Genomic DNA, 25,943 nt, shown 5'->3' on the forward strand with positions numbered 1-25,943 from the left:
AAGGTGTTTCACAATGACAACTCTACCTTTGATGATAATTGTACATTGCTGTCCCTCACGTGAAGAATGGAATTGAAAGTTTTCAGACACGGTTTTACAAAGCATGTGAAATGCTTAACTCATAAAAATAAAGGAGACCATTGTATCAGAGAAAAAGCATGTTAAGTTGCTTTAAGTTGCATAAAGGAGTAAAATGGCAATGTGACTTAGGTTATATTTCTGCTGACCTTATAATGCGTAAGGATAAGGAAATTACAGTGGAACAATATTATCTGGGTTATTGCATCTATATGTGCTGTTGTGTCTCAAAGTATAAGATTTAAAGTCATTTTTTAATCACGATGTTGATAAAATTTAAAGTACAATTTGGATTTTAAGACTTGAAGTGATCTGCTTGTTGAAGCCAACTCTGTCCTGGTACATCCCTCAAGTCTTAATTGAAAAAAAGTGATGAAATAGTTGAAAAACCATGTGGTGTGTGAATAAACTATTACAGTCATATACATTATCCAGTTAGAAGTAGGAATAGTATCACAAAGGCTTCAGTCTAATCTGTCCTTCAGTGCTATAGTGAAAATCCCAATGGGTGTTTAACTGTATAAAGCCGTTTTCTTCAAAGGGTCTACACCTGCTTGTTCCGTAGAGCAGCTTATTAACTGGTTAAACTTTGTTTTGAAATGTAATGATTTTACTTATTGAGAAAGTGGTTTTTAATTAATTAGAAATTATAATCCTAGAAACCAAATTCTGTGCTGTATTGATATATGATATAGTATAACCATGAAATGTCCCCCAGCGCTTTGATTCTAAGAGCCTATCATTTATAAACAAGTAACAAGGATGGCTTTATACGGAAATTTCTCTGTATTCTTTCAGGGTGGTGGTATTAAGAATATTAGTAATATATGTCTCCGTTCCTACATCTTTTGCCTGAGATAAAGCATTTCATGTAGAAGGCCTTTATCCTTTTTGATAGATGGTTGCAAACACCTTGGACTCAAAAGAATATTTCAAATCTCTTCTACATTAACTGAATAGCATACATATATAAACAGTGTTCACCATTCACCAGATATTTGTCTATTATCTTACTCACTTATTCAAGCTTGTCTGATTAATGGAGTTGGTGTCAGATGCTGGAATTTATTCTGACCAATGAACACAGCTGACTCGAGGGAGTACGATCTCCTGCCAAGTAATAGAACAAAACCCAATATGCATAAAACAAATACAAGACTCCCGGCTTTAGCTGCAGGAAGCAACTACCTGTGTAATAACAAAGCAGCAGAAACTATTTGTCATGTGGCTGCATAGGCTGTACATTATATCTAATCTCTAATGTAGCTTACTGGTTTGCCTTTTTTAAAACCAAGATTGAGCATTTTCCTTTGTAAAGAAAATAAGTCGTATGACATAATGGCTTGATTGATGTTTTGAACAATGCCAAGACATTACTTAAAATAAATTATTTTTGTTTGAAATTGAAGTGGAAATATTGTCCTTGCCTAAATATTCCAGGGTCATGTACTAATTATAGGTTGTTAATCTGATTCATGTAACAGACATTTGTCTTGTTAAACCAACTTCTGAATGGAGACAGCGCTTTTGCATCTAAACAATAGGGTAGCTATCAAACAGGTATGCTAGAAAATCAGTGGTTGATGTTCTTGACAGTTTAAAGTGCTAAACAAATGATGTAAAACTATTTAGGAAAGAGTAACCAAAAGAAATTTTCCCAGTCATAAATTTTTAAATGTATTTTATGATCATTTCTGTTATTGGTAAGATTCAAAGAGAAGTGAGAGAATGGCCCATCTGTAGCTTATTTAAAATGGAAAAATGTATTGACTTGTTTCATACTAGTTGAAGCTTGCTCCAAAGGACTTCCCTTGAAAATTTCTTTAACCTCCAGATTTTCATAAGGATAACCCAATTCAGCACATCCATAACAGAGTGAAAAGAACATGGATAACAACAAAAACCTCTCAATCCTCCCCATTAGCTAAAATAGAAGTTACATCTTCTCTAAAAGGAAACTGAGGTTCTGCTAAAATGGAACCTAGTTCATAACTAGAGCAGGGATGTACCTCTGTGGAACACAAGAACCAAAGTAGAGGGGAGAGTTCAGACTTCAAGCACTAAAGGACTGAATCCTGTGAAAACAGGATTGTCTCATGCTGTCTGGAGAAGGCAGATCGTATGGGTAGAAGATCTGTGGCCTGTAACTGAACAGGAGAGTGTCAGCAGAGGTGCAGGGGTGCCAGCCAGAGGAAGAGCCGAGTGGACAGGGACGGATTCCCCAGAGTACCATGCATGCAGTGGACATTTTTATACGCTATAACCTAGTCTGTCTAGCACCTGTGGGGAAGCAACATCTACATAGATGAATTTTCCACATAAAAATGAAACTGGCCCCTCTAATTAAAACTATAAAATAACCACAAGTTGTATATTTTTAGTAGCTTTTTAAAGTAACCATTTTGCCCTTTCTTCACTTGAGTCATTAAAAACAAACTAATTCCTGTGCTCTAGGAAATGCACCAATATCCAAAGGCCCCCAGAGGAGCGTGGGCTTGTTTACCCCCATGCCGTGTGGTCTCCGTGGCTGTATCTGCTTTGCTTGTCTGCTCCTGTTGTCTCCCTCCTTTTGATCTGTATACCTGGAAGATGTGGTCTGGGTTTCAAGTAAGAGTCAAGTAGTTCCTTTGAGTGGTCTACTCAAGAGCAAAGTGTGGAACTTGAACATCACATGGTTCTTTAGGGTCCTATGTACTTTTAACTCGATCTCAGATCTATTTCATGGGATTGGGGCCTAAGTTAAATCTTGTCCTAGTAGGCAGGAATTTCTATTTGTCATTTTAATAAAAACTATGTAAGTACATATAAATTTTACTTACCTGGAAACTAGTTGCAATGGCTATCGTGAAGAGTTAACAGCTCATAGGAAAAAAAAGAGCAACTTTTAATATAAAAGCTCAACCTGGGATCAAATTATTACACTGGGACAGAAATTTTTTACACTAGTTCCTGAAACCACTACCATGTTACAAAATGGTCATTCATCCTTATAAAGAAGACTTTTAAAAAGATTAAAATATTTTCAGTAGCAGAATTAACAGGCCAAGGAATGCCACTACACTTTAGGAAATTTTCTATTAAAGATGTAAACTAATTCATGTACAAGCACTTATCTCCTCATCTATGTTTCCAAATAAGCCTTTACTTCTACTAATAACCATTAAAGCGCATTTACCACGTCCAAGACTCCGTCCTACATACTCTACTTACCTACTCAGTTAATCCTCAGTGGTGGAGCCAGGTTCATGACCATCCTGCTATACTGCCAAGTTATTAACTCCTTTGAAGGCTGTCCATTCCTGCTTTCCTTTAGTTACTTCTGGCCCCATGATTAGTCTATAGATTGATGAGTAAGATTCATGTGGACACCTAAAAATTGGTATCACTGTTAGAGAACTATAGCTGTTCTCTATATGAAAAACCCCATTACAACCCAGGCAAATCATGTCCCATTTCCCTACTTATTCCTATGCCATTCAATAAACTCAACTTTGAAGTTTTAAAAAAAATCTTTATTTCAGATAAAATTATTTCCATAATTAAGGATAAACCCATTATGCCCAGGTAAACCATGTTCCAATTCCCCACTTACTCCTATCCCATTCAATAAACTCAACTTTGAAGTTTAAAAAAAATCTTTACTTCAGATAAAATTATTTCCATAATTAAGGATAAAGCAAACACTTCTTTGAGTCCATCATTTCAGGTGACTGTGATTTCCATGGACATTGGCATTACTGAGTATCATTTGAATATTTGCCTACATGCTTGTGGGAAGCTTCTGCAGCCTTTTCTTGGTAGGAATTCCAGTTTTTCTGAATTCTTCCCTTTCCTTCAGGTATTCCATTTTGCATTCTTCATAAAAGGCTGGATCATTATAGCTACGAGAAAGAATGAAAATCTTTTAAAGTGAATCACTTTACAAGCATATAAGCTTACTTTAACAATAAATTCAGACATCCGGTTCATCAGGCACAATCTTTAGAAGCAGATTTTTAGTAATGGTCATAAATTCATTGTAAACATTAGGCTACCAAATTAGTTAAAGGAAAAAAAAGACCTAATCATTCTTTTTTGAATAGCAATGTCCCAGGATAGGACAATGGGAAGTCAGGGCACCCATCCTCAGGGACCCATGAGAGCAGACAAGACTGCATCACAATTATGTACACAAAGTACTAGGGCAGTTGTGGCCCGAAACGTGGGGCAGAGTGGAGAAAGGGGAGCTGTTGGGGAGACGTCTGAGTTGCATTTTGAAGGACCAACAGAAACCCACATAGAAGGCACATGTGGAAAATCCCACAGATGAGGAAAAACTGTGATGCATGAAGAAGTACAAGTAGATTAGTACCACCACAGCAGATCATGTGCAGGAGAAAGGGCCTGAGATGCTGGAATGGGGAGGGCCAAATCATGGCGATCCATTCATGCCCCACTGAGAAGTCAAATCTACCCTGAACGGGCACTATTCACAAAGCAACTGTAAGATCAGTTCTGTGCCTTAGACTGGGGGCCCCCAACCCCCGGGCCACGGACCGGTACTGGTCCACGGCCTGTTAGGAACTGGGCTGCACAGCAGGAGGTGAGCGACGGGCAAGGAGCAAAGCTTCATCTGCCGCTCCCCATTGCTCGCGTTACCGCCTGAACCATCCCCTCCCCGCCCCCACCGTGGAAAAACTCTTCCACGAAATGGTCCCTCGTGCCAAAAAGGTTGGGGACCACTGCCTTAGATGAACCTGACAGCGTGTGGCAGATAGGCTAAAGGTGGGCAGCAAGATTGTCCAATAAATAAGCTATTACAATAATCCAGACAAGAAATGAGGAGGACCTAAGCCAAAGGAAGCACAGTTCTGATGAAAAGGATGAAGTGGATCTGGGGGAGATTGAGGAGACGAAATCAACAGTTAGGAGACCAGGAAGATTCTAGGTCCGAGACAACTATAATTCACAAAGACACGAGGCAGGAGTCAAAGGAGCTCAGTTCGGTTTCGGACCGGCAGAGGGAAGTGGAGAAGTGCCATGACCCATAGGAAGCAGCTGAATTCCACGGGTGCAAACAGCTTTCTCAGATTTAAAACGGAGAAGAGAACCTGGGGAACCAGCTTTAAGGAAGAGGTTAAGGAAGAAAAGGTGGAGAAGAAATAGGTAGAGATGCTGAGGAGACAGGAAAGAGCGTAAAGAGGGAAGCCAGATGGAAGGGACTTCCAGGGGTTTCCGGAGAGGGGTCAAGTATCAGAGAAAAGATGGAAAAGACACTCACTGGAACCTCCAGGAAGAGCAGTTCCAGCGTCGCGAGGGCAGAAGCCAGACTGCAGTTTACTGAGGGATGAGTGAGAAGAGACGGGGAGAAATAACAGAACACAAAACTGTTTCAGGGTGTCACCAGGCGGAGATGAGAAAGGGTAGTGGTTCCACCCATGGAAGGTTGACAGGAAGTAAAGCAGAGCCCCCACTTAAGCAAAGACAAAAAAGCAGTATTTCTTAGAGTATGTTGAGACTTGAGGTCAAGTAGAATTCTTCCTAATAGCTCTCATTTCTTTCCCACAAATGTCCTCTCGGTTTGCTCCCCTCTCTTCTAAGCAGTTACAGCCTCCCCCTGCCCCCCAGGATGGACTGGGACCTGTTATCTTCTCCATCTCTAGGGGGCGAGAGATGGCAGGATATGTCAATGATTAATATCCAGATAACAAAAGCTAACAAATAACACAGACAAACTTTTAAAAAGAGCTAACAATGACTGAGTACACAGTATCTCCTATGTGCCAGCGCTGGGGTGACGCGTTTCCACGTGAGGAATAATCACCCCACCTGACAGTGAGGACCCTGCATGGGTTGCAGGGGGAGCTACGCCCGGGGGACCCAGGAGACACCAGCCTGCTGCCTTCCCCACGGTCCCTGCTCCTGGCTCCAGTGCTGCCCTGTCCCAACTAAGAATAATGAGTCCCTATGATATGATGACTGAAACCGAGGTGTCAAAATCCTTTAATCAATGTACAAAAGGGAATTTAACAAATTCAGTCATACAAATGTGAAAGAGGTTCATCTATTCATTCAACATCTCTTGGGAGCTCTAGGGACCAGAACTCTTACTTCTCCACAGTTAAACACTTAGTGCAGGTCTGGGCTCATAAAAAAGAGCAGCTATTAGAATTGTTTATTGACTTGAGAAAAGACATGCGGACTTGGAGTATGTTTCCTCATCTATACATGTAGAGATTCAGTATTCTAAAAGAGTCTATAAACTCATGTGTACATTATTTGTTATCAGAAAACAATTTAAGATTCAGATAATCACCACTTTTTATGTAATTGCCTAAGAAGTATCAAACCATTCTGACATAGATGCTTCACAGGCTAGGGGAGCAGAGAACAGAAGGAAGGAAGTGTTCCCAAAACTAAGATCTCACAGACAACTACCAACTCCCTACTCACTAAAGTACTGTATCCACAACACTGCCTGTCAATAATGCGGGTGATAAAACATGTGGGGAGATGAGCAGAAAGCAGCTGCATTCAAAGACCTCTGCATATTTTTACTTTAAGATTCAAGGAACTATAAGAGAATATCAGTGAACATGATATTTAAGAATTATTTTTCAAAGTAATTTAACTTCAAAAATCTAAATTTACCTTTGATTTATTGCAACTCTCCTAGAAGTTAAATTACATTAGTCCAAAAGATCCCAAGGCTGGCAAAAGTACCTTTTCACTAGAAGAGATAAACATAAACCCATCTATAATATATTCTATTTTCTGTTCATGAAAAGGAATTTATTAAATCATATGAAAAATCATGTATTTTAATCAGATAAAATGCTGACAAACACACAAAACTTGAAAAGACCCTTCATAAATATGTTGTATCATTTTTCTCAGAAGAATCTTTAACAAATTAAAATTTTAGACTCAGCCAACTATATGACAAATTTGGTGGGGAGAAGTAGAGAATATATTACATGTAATGAGTTAAATAACATACTCTTATCTACTACACATACTACACGCACACATATACACAGGAGCACAAACGCTGAGGTAACTACTTACTAAGCAGTTAGACATTCTTTCAATGCAGAATTTTCTTTGCGGCATTTTACTACCATAAGGATTCCAGAGTCCTTGCAACATTTAGTGAAATCTGAAATAAAAAATTTGGAAGAAAAAAAATGACTTGTAATTCCATCTCTGTAATTGTTAACAGCTCTAAAATATTCACTCATTTAACATCTATTACCTAGACTGTGCTTGGCTCACAGGACATGCTCCACAAAAGATGTGTACATGGATAAAAGGCAGAATAAAAGTCCTTTACGTTGTAGATTTGAAAGGGGGAGAGGAGACCTCTGAGGTGAAGAGTGAAGTGGCTTCACAGAGGCAGAATGTAGAGAGTATGTAGGATTTCTAATTCAGACAGACTTCATTGTACTGCATTTTACTACTGTGCAGACACTGCATTTTTTTACAAATTGAAGTTTGTGGCAACACTCCTTCGAGCAAGTCTATCGGCACCATTTTTCCAACAGCATTTGCTCACTTCATGTCTCTGTGTCATATTTTGATAATTCTTGAAATATTTCAAACTTTTTCAGTATTAATATAATTGTTACGGTGACCTGTGATCAGTGATCTTTGATGTTACTATTGTAACTGCCAACACAGAGAAGATAGCGAGAGAACTGGAATTGTAAGTGGAGCCTGAAGATGGGACTGAATTGCTGCATCTCCTGATAAGACTTGAACAGAGGGGAAGTCACTTCTTATGGATGAGCAAAGACAGTGGTCTTGAGATGGAATCTACTCCTGGTGAAGATGCTATAAAACTTGTTGAAGTGACAACAAAGGACTTAGAATATTATATAAACTTAGTTGATAAGGCAGCGGCAGGGTTTGAGTGGACTAACTCCAGTTTTGAAACCAGTTCTACTGTGGGCAAAATGCTATCACACAGCACTGCAGGCTACAGAGCAATCATTCATGAAAGGAAGAGTCCGATGCGACAAACTTCATTGTTGTCTTATTTTAAGAAATTCACCCCAACCTTCAGCAACTCCACCCTGATCAGTCAGCAGCCACCAACATCAAAGCCAGATCCTCCATCAGCAAAAAGATTACGACTCGTTGAAGGCTCAAATGATGGTTAGCATTTTTTAGCAATAAACTATTGTTTAGTTAAGGCATGTACATTCTTTTTTTGGACATGAGGCACACTTTAATATAGTGTGAGCATAACTTTTAAATGCACCAGGAGACCAAAGAATTTGTGTGACTCGCTCTATTGTGATATTTACTGTATTGTAGTGGTCTGGAACCAAACCTGCAGCATCTCCAAGGTCTCCCTACAGAGAAAAAGAGTATATTCTATGGATGAACAACAATATTCTACTGTGTAACACAGAGAACTATATTCAAAATCCTGTGATAAACCATAATGGAAAAGAATATTTTAAAAAGAATGAATATATATATGTATAACTGAATCACTTTGCTGTACAGCAGAAATTAACACATTGTAAATCAACTATACTTCAATTTAAAAAAAAAAGAGTATATTCTAGAAGAAATGAACAGGAAGAGTAAAAGGGGAGTTGTGTCCAGACACGGGCCTCTGGGGGCCAGTTTCTGTGTGTCTTCTGATGGCATCAAGTTACCCTCTTTCTTTCACACAACCTGCCATGGTCCTTCACTTCTGGTAATAGGGCTCCCATCCCATTCCTGAGTCAACTCTGAAATGCCCCAGAAAATCCAAATGGCTTTCTATCACATTTCCATTCTGGTAATTTCCCTTTTAAATTGTACTGGCCCCTTGGCATCCTGCCTTTTCAGGACCACCAACCCAGAAAACCCAGGTGCCAGAGGCCAATCCACAGCGGGGCCCCCTGCTTCTCTACTGGGTCTGCTTTGGGTCAGACCAGGTCCCTCCTCAGCCCTTCCTCAGGACAGTACACGGGGTTCCCCTGCTTGGGCAGCAACTCTCCTGAACTCTTCTGGTCCTTCTACCCACTGGGGGCTCTAGTCCCAGCCCCGGCCGCCTCCAGTCTGTAACCAACCATGTCCATCTCAGACCTTAAAATATGACATCATCCTCACAGAGAAGCTGGAGAACAGCTTTTATAACTCTTTTAGTACAAAATTATCAGAATTCCTCTCTTTTCTTGAGCTTGGTATTACCCTTTCAACTACTAAGAAATAAAATTTATAATCATCTTAAAGCAAGCAGGTAATTTCAGGAGTCTCCACGAAGACACAAAATGTGTAACAAATGTGGTTTTAAACCACAAGCAAACTGAAAATGATTGAGATTTGTAAATGCACAAGAAACTCCTTTGAGGGGGCTGTGCCAGACCTAGAGGCCTATGGCATGGACATCCAAGTCCACTGCACAGTCTGCAGGATGAGGGGCGATGGGATCGAGGACAGCTGATGTGGGAGAGGACCTGACTTCAAACGGTGTGCGTGTCTGGTCACACACAGTGGGGCAGGGATGCTCCAGCTCAGAGCATGGGCTCCTTCAGCTTGCTGTTCACCAGTCTCAGAACTGCCACTGTTTACTGAGTCCTGAACCGAATCAGGCATCTTTTTCACTCAACTACAAATGTTCTTGTCGTCTCTTCACTGATGAGCTGGGCATGTGGGCCAAATCAGAGCAAGGGGAATTCCTGTGTCCTTTGACGAGGATCCCCTATGACTCAAAAAGGCAGAGCAGGGCTTCCCTGGTGGCGCAGTGGTTGAGAGTCCGCCTGCCGATGCAGGGAACACGGGTTCGTGCCCCGGTCCGGGAAGATCCCACATGCCGTGGAGCGGCTGGGCCCGTGAGCCATGGCCGCTGAGCCTGCACGTCCGGAGCCTGTGCTCCGCAACAGGAGAGGCCGCAACAGTGAGAGGCCCATGTACTGCAAAAAAAAAAAAAAACAAAACCAAAAACAAAAAGGCAGAGCAGACTTACAATCAGCTCGTTCTCATCAAAGGTCCTGAATGGGGGGCCACGAGGTTATTGAAAAGTCCACTAACTTCCACTCTGGAAAGCCATTAGCATCCCTACATGTTAACTGCTCTTCGTACAGCCTGATGTTAAGACCTGCCTTTCTAGAGGCAAGGGTTATGATCCTAAATAAGAATTAAGACAGGAGCAACCCTCAAAGGGAATGTGAACATAAAGTTAATCCAGAAGTGACTAAATGTTAGACGGTGGTGACACACCATGGGCTGACTCTTCGCAGACTCACCATCACTCAGAGGCCTGGATCAACCAGTGCACTCAAATATCATCTACAGAAAGGTCATGAGCATCATGAACTTTACCTCATGAACATGTGCTAGTTGACCAAACCCCAGTCCCTTGCAGGAAAACATGAATACAAGGGCTATTACCAAAAGTACACTTTCTGAATTTAACACACCCAATACTTTTACACTTGACAAATTCACAACAGAAGGCTTAGGCATTGAATTATGTTAAGATTTGTTTTCCCTAATATGACTAAAAATGTCCTCAAGTAGGGAATTGACTCCAGATAGCATTTATGTGTTCTGATTACAATAAAGGCACAGTCTCTGAATTTTCACACTTGTCCAGATCTCTTCAGGAGTAACTGTGACTGGCCTGAAGCCTCAAGCTGTTTGTAAGGTTTCTGTCACTTGTTTAGCAACAAGATTTTAATGAGGATCCTTCTTTCAAACCACATTAGCAAACGTTCATATATCAGTGATGTTGCCAGATTCCTAGGATGGTATTCTGAAACAAGCCCAATTTAAATATCTTCTGTCTCTCAATATTAAGTGTTAAAGAGCTCTTATACCTGTATATAAATAAATTATTCACCATTAAAGACTATAAAATGAACTTTCATTAACTTACGTATATCTTAAGGTAATGCAAATAAATATCAATAAACAGTGAGAGAGATGATTAAAAGTTATTCCAAACTTTAAAGAAATGTGCTTAAAGATAGCACTCAAGACTTTTTTCTTCAAAATATCAAGAACATGAAATTCTATCCTTCTTCTGTAAACACTCATTTCTCTGAAAGAAACCACTTAATAAATAAACTATGGGTAAAAATATTCTGTGGGCATGCTAAAATTTGGATCAAGTGAAGCTAGGGAAAACAGAAAGAGATAAAGTCTTCTCCTATTAGTCTGGGATAATGGGCAAAATAATCATACTGTGATTAAGTACAAGAAGTCCATATAATTTCCAGTTTATATAAGAAAAAACTTGGGGAAACTCCATATAAAAGCAGTAAGAGAAAGAAATGGTTTGGAATTCATTGCTTTTCACACATTTAATTTATGGAACTTCTGAACGTATTTTAATATTTAAATAACCGCCAATAATAAGGTTTCCTGATTAAGCCAAGGATGAAGGGCAAGGCTGTGTGTGGGAGCAGAAACACTTGCCTTCCACACTTTTCATTTAGTCAGTTTCAAGCAACGTATTATTTTGCAAATGCAGTCATACAGGTAGAACTAAAGCATTCAATGAGAAATGACAATTTAAAAACATACAATATTAAAAGAAGTAATTCCAATGTTTCATATCTCTGACCAGAACCACTCCTTTTGTGATTCCACTAACTTATATTTTCTAAAAAATCCTGAGCTTATGAATTTTTACACAACCATCTTTAGACATAGCACTTACCTCTAACTTTCTAGTACTTTTATTTCCTCAATCAGTAAAGTACTTATAGAGTACCTATTTTGTTTCCAGCATTACAAAAAGCAGAGCTCTATTTGGGTACCAACGTAATTTAGAATTTTAACATAAAAGCTCTGTGTAATATTTCCATGACTACACCACCATCTTGAAGGTTTCACTTTTAAATCTGGAACTTCAATTTAATCTAAAGGAAAGACATTTAGGAGGTCTTGCTTATTAAAGAAATGTAGTAGGCAGATTTTTAAAATCACCCTAAATTCAAAACATATAATCAAGTCTACAACTGGAAATCTTATGCATAAAATGGCTTCCTTATAGTGAGCTAGATAATAAAAACAGAGATGTACTTGATACAATGTATAAATGATCTGTTGACCAGTTACTGAATCAGAAGAGGTTTTTAAATGATACAATTTGGGGACAGCCTAGGTAGGTGTCAACTTTTCTTAAGATTTCGCTTCAGACAAAGGTGTCTGTGAGTTTTAGATTTATAATAGAGATTGAAATCTAAAGCTAATTTTCCCAGGAGAAGCTATCTTCTAAGTGAAGGCCTGTGTGCAGAGCCTCCTCAAGCTGTGGGGGCAGAGGGCCCTGGGTGCTGAGCTCACCAGCGTCTAGTGCAGGGGTGAAGACCTGAACCAAGGTATGTGTCCTCTCCCTCCTAATGGCTGCTCAGAGAGGGCAGCCATGGCCACAGGCCACAAAGCACATTATCTATATAATCAACAGTATTTCATGAAGTTCATGGGAAATAGTTTGTAAACAGCTCTGACTTTATGAATACATTTGTTTATAAAATTTAGTAATGAAACTGTAAGATCTCTTCACAACCTTTGAGTCCATGATACCAGTAGTATGGCTTCTGGAAAGAATTCAATCCAATCCAACCTACAAAAAAGCCAAATATTATACATAATTCTAGACTGGGTGAGAAGCTACTTAGGACAAGCTCAATTTAGTTGCAAAAAGTGTATTAGTGAGTATCTGCCAGCAAACACTGTAACAACAACAACAAAATTCCATAGACAATTTTTCAAGAGATCCATAAAACTAACCCTTCAATGGAAAACATAACATGCAGAAGCCACCTCATCTTTTATGAGACACATTCACTGAAATACTGGTTTCTTCACTGCACTCACGCCTTCAAAATGTTTCCGTTTCCAAAGGTAAATCAAAAATACTGCAGACGGGGGCTTCCCTGGTGGCGCAGTGGTTGAGAGTCCGCTTGCCGATGCAGGGAACACGGGTTCGTGCCCCAGTCCGGGAAGATCCCACATGCCGTGGAGTGGCTGGGCCCGTGAGCCATGGCCGCTGAGCCTGTGCGTCCGGAGCCTGTGCTCCGCAACGGGAGAGACCACAACAGTGAGAGGCCCGTGTACCGCAAAAAAAAAAAAAAAAAAAAAACTGCAGATGAGAAATCACCAAATCATGCCATCACCTTAATGTTTAAGAAGAGATCCAACTGCAAATATTTATTTATTTTTCTTTTTTTTTTATTTTTTATTTTATATTGGAATATAGTTGATTTACAATGTTGTGTTATTTCAGGTGTACAACAAAGTGAATCAGTTATACATATACATGTATCTATTCCTTTTCAGATTCTTTTCCCATACAGGTTATTACAGAGTACTGAGTAGAGTTCCCTGTGCTATACAGTAGCTATACAGGTCCTTGTTGGTTACCTACCTTAAATATAGTAGTGTATATATGTTAATCCCAAATCATTTATTTTTTTCTTAAATTATCAGAGTAGAATGAAAAAGAAAAAAGTCACTTACATTCCTGCCTCATAATAGTAACAACAGCAATAATAGCTAACATTGTACTTATTACATCCCAGGCACTATCCAATGAGTTAATTCAGGCTTTCATAGTTATTAACTGATTCAATAAATTAAAATTTTAAATTTTTTCAAAAATTCTTTCATTACTTATCCCATAGGTTCATAAAGTATCAGTCATTCAACGAACATTTTCCAAGTACTTACTACACGCCCAGCACTATGCTAGGTTCTGTGGTTTCCATGCTGAAAAAGACAGAGGGAACCAACAGTCCCTGAGGAAGACAGACAATTAAAAAGTGCTACCGGGCGAATGTGGTACCCACTCAGACAGGGGAAGGCAGGGAGGGTGCTATGGAAGCACAGAATTGGGACTCCAAACCCATCCAAGAGGGGCTTACCATCCTTGTAAGCTATGATCTACACTGAGTCAGCTGGTGGATGGGAGGTAGAGGAGGACAGGCATGTACCACTATGACCAGCAGGCAGTGCTCAATGTTTAGGCTTTGCCCTGAGGGGAATGGAAATCCTTAGAAGGGTTTTACACAGTGGAACGGCACCATCAGATTTTCTTCTGCAGAGAACTAGAAGAGCTGGCAGGGAGGCAGGAGTGGGAATAAGAGGGAAACTGGTTAAGATGTGAGTACAATAATCCGAGCAAGAGATGGCAAAGGGGGGCTTCCCTGGTGGCGCAGTGGTTGAGAGTCTGTCTGCCGATGCAGGGGACACGGGTTCGTGCCCTGGTCCAGAAAGATCCCACATGCCGCGGAGCAGCTGGGCCCATGAGCCATGGCCGCTGAGCCTGCGCGTCCGGAGCCTGTGCTCCGCAACGGGAGAGGCCACAGCAGTGAGAGGCCCGCGTACCGCAAAAAAAATAATAATAATAATTAAAAAAAGAGAGATGGCAAGGGGGTAAAAGGCAGAGGAGTAGAAGCATCAGTTCAGGGGGTAACAGACAAGGAGTCAGGAATAATGCCTACACCAGGGGTCCCCAACCCCCCGGCCGTGCCTGTTAGAAACCGGGCCTCACAGCAGGAGGTGAGCAGTGGGCGAGCAGCGGGCGGGCGAGCGAAGCTTCATCTGCTCCTCTCCATCGCTCGCATCACCGCCTGAACCATCACATCCCCACCCCCACCCCCCCACCGCCCCCCAGCCCATGGAAAAATTGTCTTCCACGAAACTGGTCCCTGGTGCCAAAAAAGGTTGGGGACCACTGGCCTGCACTTCTCACTGGGAGCAGACGGCGCAGTGTGATGACAAAAACACCAGAAAAGAAACACATATGACATTGTTCTGTTTTGGCTGCAGCCTGTGGAGGGAGATGGGGAACAGATGAGGATGAGTTTCAGACACATCCAGCTGGGGGACCTTTGAAATGTCCAAGTAGACTCTCCAGAAAGCACTCAGCTCTATGGCGCTGAGGCAAGTTGGAAGATACTGTTTTGACAGTAGTAACTTATTAAAAATAATGAAAAGTAAAGAGGTCCTGGGTAACCACTGGGCTGCCAATAGGTAAGGGTCCAGCAGAGAGAGAGAAGAGACTGGAAGACAGAAGGACCTCAGGGCATCACAGAAGGCAAGGGAACCAAGACACTGACCCTCTGTATAGAGATCAGGGTCCACTGGACCCAATTTTAATTTCTGAGTTTCTTTCATGAGTAGCTTTAACCAATATTTTAAAGATATTTCATGATTTTCAGTTTTTCTTAGAGGCCTTCCAAAAAACCACAGAAAACAGACAACTTTTGCAATACAATAAAACTCATTTCTATCTTGCAATTATCATATAGGTTCATTGCATCTTTGTATAAGGCTAAGACACAACACAGACTCTTAATGATCTTAATGAAACATTTTTACTATATATTATCCTAGAACTTAATTCATCATGACTCAGCATTTATTCCCAACTATGCTAAAAAAAAAGGCTAAAATAATATGAAAACAAAATGATGGAATCACCTAGAAAAATGATGCCACAGTGAAATAAACCTTCATTATTTTATCAGTTTTCTTACTGTACTGCTTGATGTATTACATCATCATTCATGAATACATAAAAGTAGTCTTGGTTTTTGCTTTCCTTGAACACAGTTGAGATTTGAGATTTTTTTTTTTCACTTTCTGATTATGTTAGATAGAATAGCCCCCCAAAATGTCCAAATCCTAATCCCTGGAACCTGTGAATATGTTAGGTTACATAGCAAAGGGGAATTAAGGTTACTAAGCAGCTGACCTTCAAATAAGGAGATTATCCCGGATTATCCAGGTGGGGCCCAAGTAATCACAAGGGTCCTGGAAAGTTGAAGAGGGAGGCACAGATAAAGAGAAAGAGCCGTGAAGATGGAGGCAGGGTCAGAGGGAGGTTATCCTGTTGGCTGTAATGATGGAAAAAGAGGAACGCCAGTCAAAAAACTGGGTGCCTTGTAACAGACTGAATGTTGGTGTCCCCACAAAATCCATGTGTTGAAACCCCACTGCACCCCCACTACCCTGCCACGTGATGATATTAGGAGGTGGAGTCTTTGGGAGGTAGTTAGGATGAGATACGGTCAGGAGGGTGGTGTCCTCATAAATGGGGTTAACATCCTGATAAGAGTCAAGGGAGAGAGCTGGCTTGCTCTCTGCTCTCCACCATGTGAGGACACAAAGGTCTGCAGCCCGGAAGAGGAACCCAACTGTGCTAACACTCTAATCTAGGACTTCCAGCCTCTAAACCTGTGAGAAATGAAGTTTTGTTGTTCATGAGTCATCCATTTATGTTATTTTTGTTAGAGCAGCTCGAGCTAAGACAGGCCTCTAGAAACTGAAAAAGGCAAAGAAATGGACGTTCCCATAGAGCCTCCAGAAGGGAATGCAGCTCTGCCAACATCTTTTTTTTTTTTAATATTTATTTATTTAATTTTTTTTTAAAGCTGTGGTTTTCTTTTTTTTTTTGAAGATGTTGAGGGGGTAGGAGTTTATTAATTAATTTATTTATTTTTGCTGTGTTGGGTCTTCGTTTCTGTGCGAGGGCTTTCTCTAGTTGTGGCAAGCGGGGACCACTCTTCATCGCGGTGTGCGGGCCTCTCACTATCGCGGTCTCTCTTGTTGCGGAGCACAGGCTTCAGACGCGCAGGCTCAGTAGTTGTGGTTCACAGGCCTAGTTGCTCCGCGGCACGTGGGATCCTCCCGTACCAGGGCTCGAACCCATGTCCCCTGCATTAGCAGGCAGATTCTCAACCACTGCGCCACCAGGGAAGGCCTATTTATTTAATTTTACTTTTTATTTTTTTTGTTTTTTTGGCTGCTTCGGGTCTTAGCTGCAGCGTGCGGGCTCTTCATCATGGCACTCGGGCTTCTCTCTAGTTGTGGGGTGCGGGTTTTCTCTTCTCTAGTTGTGGTATGCAGGCTCCAGGGCGCATGAGCTCTGTAGTTTGCAGCACTTGGGCTCTCTAGTTGAGGTGCATGAGCTCAGTAGTTGCGTGGCGTGGGCTTAGTTGCACCGCGGCACGTGGGATCTTAGCTCCCCGACTAGGGATTGAAACTGTGTCCCCCTGCATTGGAAGGCGGATTCTTCACCACTGGACAACCAGGGAAGTCCCTCTGCCAACATCTTGATGTTAACCCAGGAAGACCTGTGTCACACTTCTGAACTACAGACTGTAATGTAACAAATCTGTGCTGTTTTAGGTTACTAAATGTTTATAATTTGTTACAGCAGTGATAGTAAACTAATACACTGCCTATAGTAGAAGAAAGAAAACTGACAAAAAGATGATTCCCACGTATTAGATGAATCAGAAGATGAATGTGAAGAACTGAAAGCAGCACTCCAGACTCTGATGATGATGGTGGTGAAATGGATCTATAAACACAACCACAGACTAGTACCTTCAGATGACAGTATCCCAGGTGAACTTTCTCAAAATCAGGTAAATAACATACTTTGAAGGACAAAAAGGAAATATGGCATACTCACCCCATCAGTCATCTGACAAGAGGGACATCTCATGCACGTGGTGTCCTGTAACAAGAACCTGTACATCCCAGGTGCTAGGGACACACGGCAGTGTTCTCCTTCATCTTTTATGCTGAAGTGTATGTGACCCAAATGCCTAAGGCTGGCTTATAAACAAAGATGACTAGAAGGAAATAGTATTTATGGGATGTATAAGTCAAAAAACTAAAAATTTTTGAAATTATGGAGCAAAAAGCATGACTATCCTCTCGTCAAAACAAATTAGTAGCCAAAAAATCAAAGTTTTCAAAAATGTCATATTTCATGGATGCAAGTATAAGAACCAGGATTGCTGGTGCAGGGAGACTGACTGGAGGTGTGTTGGAATCTGGAGCAATACTGACAAGATAGGTGTGTTCCAGGTCCACAATGAATTAGTTTCATTCAAACACATTGTATATAAAACTTCGAGTTTTATGAATATGAATTTTAAGTATAAAACTTTCATAACAGGGCAACACAGAATAAAAATTGGGACTTGCTATGTTTAATTATTATTAAAATTTCTAAGGTCACTCTCCTTTTGTTCTTCCGTAAATTTTTTTGAATATGATTTTTAAATATAAAAATAAATAAATAAAAGGTATCCACAAATGACTATCTTTCCTGGGACAGTTTGGGTTAAAGAAGGCATGGTCATTATTGTTGAATGCTAAGATGAGGAGTGACAATCACCTATTGTTTTTTTTTTTGTTATTTTGTTTTTTTGCAGTACGCGGGCCTCTCACTGTTGTGGCCTCTCCCGTTGTGGAGCACAGGCTCCGGACGCGCAGGCTCAGCGGCCATGGCTCACTGGCCCAGCCGCTCCGCAGCATGTGGGATCTTCCCGGACCGGGGCACGAACCCATGTCCCCTGCATCGGCAGGCGGACTCTCAACCACTGCGCCACCAGGGAAGCCCCACCTATTGGTTTTTATGTTAACATTTTATGAAATTCTGCTGTCCAGAAATATCTTTGATTCACATAAGGTCAGAGAGAGGATTAGAACAAAAATCATTGCTCCTTATCACTGATGCATTAAACATAGCTTTTATTTCCAACTTTTACTTCCAAGACAGTTATTTCTTTAATCAAGTGTTCATTAAGTACAAAACAGGGTCCCTAACTTCAATGTGTTTATAATACAGTGATAGATGCACAAAGCAATTCAATAATACCAAACAGTTGTGTCTTCACTGGGTAAACTTGGGTTTGTAACCCTCTAAACCCTGCACACATGGCTACCAAGCAAGATTTGAAATGTGCCTACTCCTAATTTTGGCGTTCTGTTGGTGTAAAAGACATACTGGATTGTGGGAGCTTAGGATGGAAAAAGTAACATAAACTATCTAGTTCATAGTTTTTATATTGGTTGCATGTTAAGTAGATAATATTTATTTACTATATAGATTAAATAAAATATTAAAATTACTTTTATCTTTTAAAATTAACGTCACATTTAAAAAATGTGTCTACTATAAGTTTAAAATTATAAATATAGTTCATGTTATATCTCTATGGTCCAGTAAAACTTCCTGCAATGATGCAAATGTTCTCTGAACTTTCCAATAGCGTAGCCACTAGCCACATGGGACTACTGAGCACTTGAAATGTGGCTGATGCAACTGAGGAACTTAATTTTTCTTTTTAATTAAGTTAATTAAAGTGACATGTGCATAGTGGCTGCCATTTTGAACAAGGCAGCCCTGGACATGTTTAGTTCCCTGTACTTCAGGTGAGTCGCAGACAGGCAGCTGGTGATGAGCTGCTCAGATTCTTTATCTCCATTTACTGGAATGGAAGTTCAATGGGAATAAAATGTGATCCCGACCAGGAGCCCTTAGTATGTAGCACTTGGAACGAGATGATCTCTGTTTATGGAGAACAAAGGGCAATAATACATTAATGCTGAGTCGGGTCTATATCTCCATTAGAATAAACTGTCTTATTTCAGGTGGCCTTTTTTTGTTTTTCCATTTTCCTATGTGATTTCATGATTTTTTCTTGCAAGGTATTTAAAGATGTTAATAGTAATAGCAATAAAATCAAAATAATAATGGCCACTGATATATACTGAGTATTTATTATACACCAGACACGAGTACTTTATGTTTATAAGCTCACGTGAATTTTTACAAATAACAGGTAAGCACTATTATTATTTTCATTTACCAGACAAGGAAACCTGAGCTTTGAGTAGGTGATGTCACAGATTTCTGAAACACACAGTGTGGCAAGGACTGGCCTGGAGCCAGGCCTCTTTAATTCCTGAAAAATACTTGTAACAACTATGGAATCCCACTTACTCCTTTCCACAATCAGAACACAGGAAAATCCTCCACACCCAGCAGAAATCCCCAGGGTCACAGGAGAGCTGTAAGCCCCACCAGTCACCTCACATGAGGTCACGACTGGGACCGGGAAGTCAGTGGGGATGGCTCAGCCCCTCCAGTCACCACCACAGGGGGAAAAAAAAAAAGCTACAGGGCTTCCCTGGTGGCGCAGTGGTTGAGAGTCCACCTGTCGATGCAGGGGACATGGGTTCGTGCCCCGGTCCGGGAAGATCCCACATGCCACGGAGCAGCTGGGCCCGTCAGCCATGGCCGCTGAGCCTGTGCGTCCGGAACCTGTGCGTCCGGAGCCTGTGCTCCACAACAGGAGAGGCCACAACAGTGAGAAGCCCGCGTATGGCAAAAAAAAAAAAAAAAAAAGTTACAGCTTATGGCTCTGATTTCTTGCTCCTGAGCAATCACCCAAAATAAAATAACACCGGATACCTCACCCTCTGGCTCCACACCTTTTCCAGAATGCCTATAAAAGATATTTAAATATTTAAAATAAAACTTTTAAATATTTAAAATAAAACTTTTAAATATTTAAAATAAAACATATTTAAATATTTCAAATAAAACATTTAAATATTTCAAATAAGGATTTTACACATTAGAAAGTGGCTTCTCCAAACAGTAGACAATGAAATGCTAAATTCTGTGCTTGGGATTCTAAGTGCTATCAGAATTGGAAAGGTAGACTTTAGCACAGCCTGGTGTGCCCAAGGAAAGCACCAAATCACCCCATCTCCTAAAAAAAACTGCACGTGAGAAAGGCTTTCAGTCTCCCCAGATAGAAAAATCCATGCGTATTATTAACAATGACAGAGGGGGAGGATTTAGAAAGTGACAAAGCAAGAGAAATTAAGTGAATGAGTCTGGTTTACACCACACATTTTTGCTACATGTTCCCTCTGTGTCCGCCCCCCAGCCTCCAAAGTTAAAAGACCTATTCATGAATACACACCCATCAGAGCAACCAACAAGGAAGCCAGCCCCTTTCTGAACACGGAGGCTTCCAGGCTTCCTTGCCATCCCCTAATAAGAAGCAGGATTACACAGAAGCAGTACCAATGCTGTAAGTAACGCAAGTAATGCAAGCAATAAACCAGCCTGTTGTACCTTCCCATTCTAGGAGATGGCTTTACAGACTATTCTGGGGATAAGCATGGGTCAATGGGGACCATTCACCACCACTCATGGGGAGGGTCCAGGAAAGGACCTTGTTCTAGACTTCTGGGGTGGAAATGGCCAGAGGAGGAAGGACTTACAAACCGTAAACCCTTCCTCAATTCAGAAAGTCCTTTCTAATCATCTGTGTAAACGCTGTGGGGACAGAAAACTCCTTATCTCACAAGGTAGCCAGTTTCATTGGGGTGTGTGTGTGCATGGATTTATAGCCTGGAAAACTAGAGTTAAGTCTCCTGCTGCTGCCTTCCCATCAAATACTACAGACAATAGCATTCCTATCTCTTCCTTTTCCTGGCTCAGAGCCAATGTGAACACTGCTCCCTCCTTGTTGGATGTAGTTCCCAGACTATTGACAAAACCTGCTCACCCTCTTCCTAGTCTGATGGCTTGTCAAATTTACTGATGTATCTAACATCTTTGTTTTGCTCCAAAAAAGGATTTGAAACAGCTTGGCATTTCCCTTAAGACACAGCATTTGAAAAGACAGTAAGTTCTTCATATCCAAACACAGGAGACAACTAAAATATAAAAATTACTATGGCTATGCCTTTCTTTTTTTTTTCTTTTTGAATTTTTTGAATTTTATTTATTTTTTTTATACAGCAGATTCTTATTAGTTATCCATTTTATACATGTAAGTGTAGATATGTCAGTCCCAATCTCCCAATTCATCACACCAGGCTATGTCTTTCTTAATGAAAATAAATACATAAATAAATACATAACAAAAATCATTTGCAGAGAATCATTAAAAGAATGGCACATCACTAGCCATTCCTCATCCTGTGTTCTTTTAGCTGAGGCAAAAAATACCTTCACATAAGTAAAAAACAGCATTTGGCACCATTCAAAGCCACTTATCAGCTTTCTTTTAATCTAACAGTCACACCAACAGCCAGAGTAGAAATACTAAACCACAAAGCACTATCTGGCCGCTAAAGAAAGTGCACTGACCGGGGGTGATTTCCAAGACTCAAAGTGAAAATAGCAAGGACACACACACACACATATGTGTACATATGTGTACCTATACAGACAGATGCTTGTGTAACAGAGAACGGCTGGGCGGGTTGGGGGGAGGATATGAAAGAGACTGGTGGTGGTGGTGGTCTTAGGAGGAAACCTGGGGCCTGAGGGGAGAACTGCAGAAACACGTTCCTACTGTATTTTGGTAGTTTGTCCATATGTCAACCTTACAAAATGTAATTTTAAAAAAAAGAAAGAGAAGAAAGTAATACCTTTGGGTAGAGGAGAGGGGAGAAAGGAGCTTTAATTCTGATGTGCAGAGTGAAAGGTCATCTCTTGATTTTTTTCTTAAACAACCCTTTCCCCTTTTCCCGGAATTGCTGCTTAGCGACAACAGGGTGGGGACCCCTCTTTCTCTCACCAAGAACACCCCGCTCATCACACTCGACGGATACTTCTGCCTGGATGGCTTAATTTCATTAGATGCTAACTGTTCTCAAATACAAATGTGGTCATTCCTTTTTGCAAAATATCGAGCTGCAGAGATCCGACTATTTCCATCCTACGAACGCCAAGTGAAGCAGTCGTCCAAGGTAAAATGACACCATCAAAAGTCACACTCCTGGTTTTATTTTAATTTAACACAGTCACACCAACCGCCAAAATGGAAGAAATCTGACACTGATAACACGTGCTCCCTTGCTAATAAATCGGTCCCAATTGTCAGTTTTAAAGAGGAAAAAAAGAATAGAAGACATGTGATGCTAAATTTAATTAGGCATTTAATAAGTGTAGTATCCCTAGTTAACAAGGCAAATCCATCCTTTCCGTTCTGGCTGCAGTTTATTTAAAGACTTTACAATTTTACTACTTAAGGGCGAGTCCTATGGAGGTGTTATCTCACCATTTATATTTTCACAACACTTATGATATTGCTATCACACTCTTAAAATAAATAAAAAGCCCATGCCATGTCGTAGACCAATATAATGTTACATACTCTATTTTTATTTCTGGAAATAAATATTAAAATTTTTCTGTATTGCTCACTTGATTCTTGCAATGTTGAATATTAAAAAAAAAAAGAGAGTAAAGCTAAGATTTTTTTTTTTTAAGTCCCAGGTATTACTTGAAAAGCAGAGGTTTTATCACTTGGTTTTTTAAATTAGGTACTAGAAAATATATCATTAGAAAATTCTGACAACAATAGCATTTTATGACAAAATTATTATGCTTTTAATTTTCTATTAAATTGTGATTTATTAGCTTGCTACTTTAAACATTAGACTGGGTACAGAATGAATTTAGTGGTGCATTTAATGAGACAAGCAGGTAGAGGATGAACATGGAAAGATAATTTAACATGGTGGTGCATGAGCTATTTGATAATTCTAACATAGTACAAAAGAAAGCTTCTCTCTAGATTGACCATGGTTCACTTAACATCACTGAATATCTAATACCTCCAACTCAATTAATTCTCACCTGATTAAGATCAGACTGATATTCAAACTAAATCATCTCTCCAGTCAAGTAGAAATCAATATTTCTGATTTTACTTTTAAATTACAATAGAAATAAAATGTGCACGTCTTCAATATGCCAAGAGTAGCTTTTCTATTCTAGTCTACCATGGCATGGATGACACAGTTGATTAAAGAATTATTCTAATTTGAGCACCAATATGTAGTCAGAATCTGATTAATTTGAACACAGAGATGGAATAAAGTAATTAAATATATCTTATACAGGGCAAATAGAAAATTGACATAAAGTAAACCTGACTTCTTTAAAACAAACTTCACTATTTAACATCTTAAATAGTTAGGAATGTGCTTTTATTACAGACTGATTGCTCTCGGAGGGGAGTCTTGTTTCGGGCACAGATATTTACAAGGTGGGCAAAGAAAAGAAACAGTTCTTTTCAGGTCATCCTCTTTCCATGACAGCCACCTCTAAAAAGCATGCACACACCTAAAAACAACCAGATTACTTTTATGACTTTTCTAGAAAAAGCAGGATGTACTGAGCAGGGTAAAAATGAGTGAATCCTAAAATGACAAAAGGCTGACACATCTGTAACTTACACAACTAAAGAGAACATGAGATAGATCCTCCTCCCCTTTCACTCTTGAACACGCTTCAAATCCAAGAAGGGAGAAGAGGAAAGCCCATTTGTTGGGTTAACTGAACAGAAAGTTTTGTTTTGTTTGTTAGCAAACTCAAAAATACAGATGAAAATGACAGAAAAATTGCAAATTTTAAACAATACATTTAAGAAAGCAAAATCACAGCTAAATGTACTATTTATTAGAACTGAAAACAATATGATTTAGAGTACGTAAGGCATGTCAAACATTGCTCATTATATATATTATGTTATATATAATATGTAAAATATTAGAAAGATTTTATATAAAATATACAAAGTATATATTTATTATCTATTATATTTAAACCTCACAAAGTAGGTTATTACTACGTACTAAATAATTCATAGGTATTACCTTAGGTGTAACTTTTCTCGTGTCTTAGATACCATGTCATAGGAAAGAATATGAGGAACCAAAGAACTATGTAAATTAACCTGGAAATTTATATTTCCAAAATTCATATCCCATGAGAAAGAGCCAAACAACTTACTTATAGACCCTAACTAGGGGCATGTAAACCAAAATTTGTTAAGATATGACACTCTCCAAAGACTTGCAGAATTTGAGGATGGGGCTGCCTGTGCAGCATGGAAGGTGGACCATCTGCATGTCAGACACAAAAGAATATTCTTGACTTTCATGAAAGACTCTGTCCTATTTTTCTTGAACCACACAGACATCACATTGGATTTTCTTACAACTGAAGCGTATTTTCAGAGAAATATTTTTCTAATATAAACATTATATACATATAATGTATTATATATGTATAATATCAAACAGTGTATTTATAATATAAAATATTTCATATGTATATAAAATCACAGTGCAAGCACAAAGACTACTAAACCAGTGTACATGCCCCATGTTTAAAGGGGCAGCTGTTGCTTTCTTCCAGATACTGTCTGCCTTGCAGGAATGGCAACAGAATCCCAGATCTGAGGATTCATGTTTTTTTGAAGCTAGAATTTCTGTTTTATGTAAAATCTCACAATTTTAAGTAGCTCGGTTAACTCTGTTTTCTAAGACACCATGCACAGGAAATACAAAATACAAAACACGTATGTCTGCATAGTGGCTCCTGGTGAAGGCTGATGGTCTGTGTCACCAGCTTGAAAGACTCTCATGAACACTTCAACTCCAGAGTAAATACGCACACGTGGTAATCCCCTCAAATCCTACCATCACTCATTCAACAACCACTAAAGCAGAAGTCTCCTAATAATGCTAAATAGCATCGCAGCCCTTGAAACAGAGGAATTAACTAACTCCCCCACCTCCTATTCTACAGACCTCAGCCTTTCTATGGTCCCGCAAGGCCATGATGGATGGAGAACATTCCTTTTGGGAACCAACAACAGGGCATCGAAATGGGCCCTTCACTGAAAGTCTACATTCCCTCCAAGCCTGGGCTGGAGGGATTCCGTGTGGGTTGCTGAACCTCTCTGACTGTGAGCTCCAAGAAGCACCTGAGCTAAGAAGGGTGCTTCATTTGGATGGACACTACTTTATAAAATAAATATGGGGATTCTTTTCATTCTCTATTATATTACCAGACATTTAGTGAGCTAACAAGTAGGTTTTTTTTTGTTTTTTTTTTTGCAGTACGCGGGCATCTCACTGTTGTGGCCTCTCCCGTTGTGGAGCACAGGCTCCGGACGCGCAAGCTCAGCGGCCATGGCTCACGGGCCCAGCCGCTCCGCAGCATGTGGGATCTTCCCGGACTGGGGCATGACCCCGCGTCCCCTGCATCGGCAGGCGGACTCTCAACCACTGCGCCACCAGGGAAGCCCTAACAA

At 40.1% G+C, this 25,943-nt stretch overlaps 1 protein-coding gene across 1 annotated transcript in view; it reads right to left on the bottom strand.

Annotated features, from left to right (window-relative positions):
- Positions 1-3,574: 3,574 nt before the first annotated feature.
- Positions 3,575-25,943, bottom strand: part of CMC1 (C-X9-C motif containing 1) — a 71,940-nt gene continuing 49,571 nt past the window's right edge. The window contains exons 3-4 of the mRNA XM_079712242.1: positions 7,126-7,216; positions 3,575-3,959 (exon numbers count right to left, since the gene is read on the bottom strand). Of these exons, the coding sequence (XP_079568368.1) occupies positions 3,839-3,959; positions 7,126-7,216 (212 nt within the window). The 3' untranslated portion in view covers positions 3,575-3,838. The remainder of the gene's footprint in view (positions 3,960-7,125; positions 7,217-25,943) is intronic.

The sequence above is a fragment of the Hyperoodon ampullatus genome (assembly GCF_949752795.1).
Source record: "Hyperoodon ampullatus genome assembly, chromosome: 10".
NCBI classification, from domain to species: Eukaryota; Metazoa; Chordata; class Mammalia; order Artiodactyla; family Ziphiidae; genus Hyperoodon; species Hyperoodon ampullatus.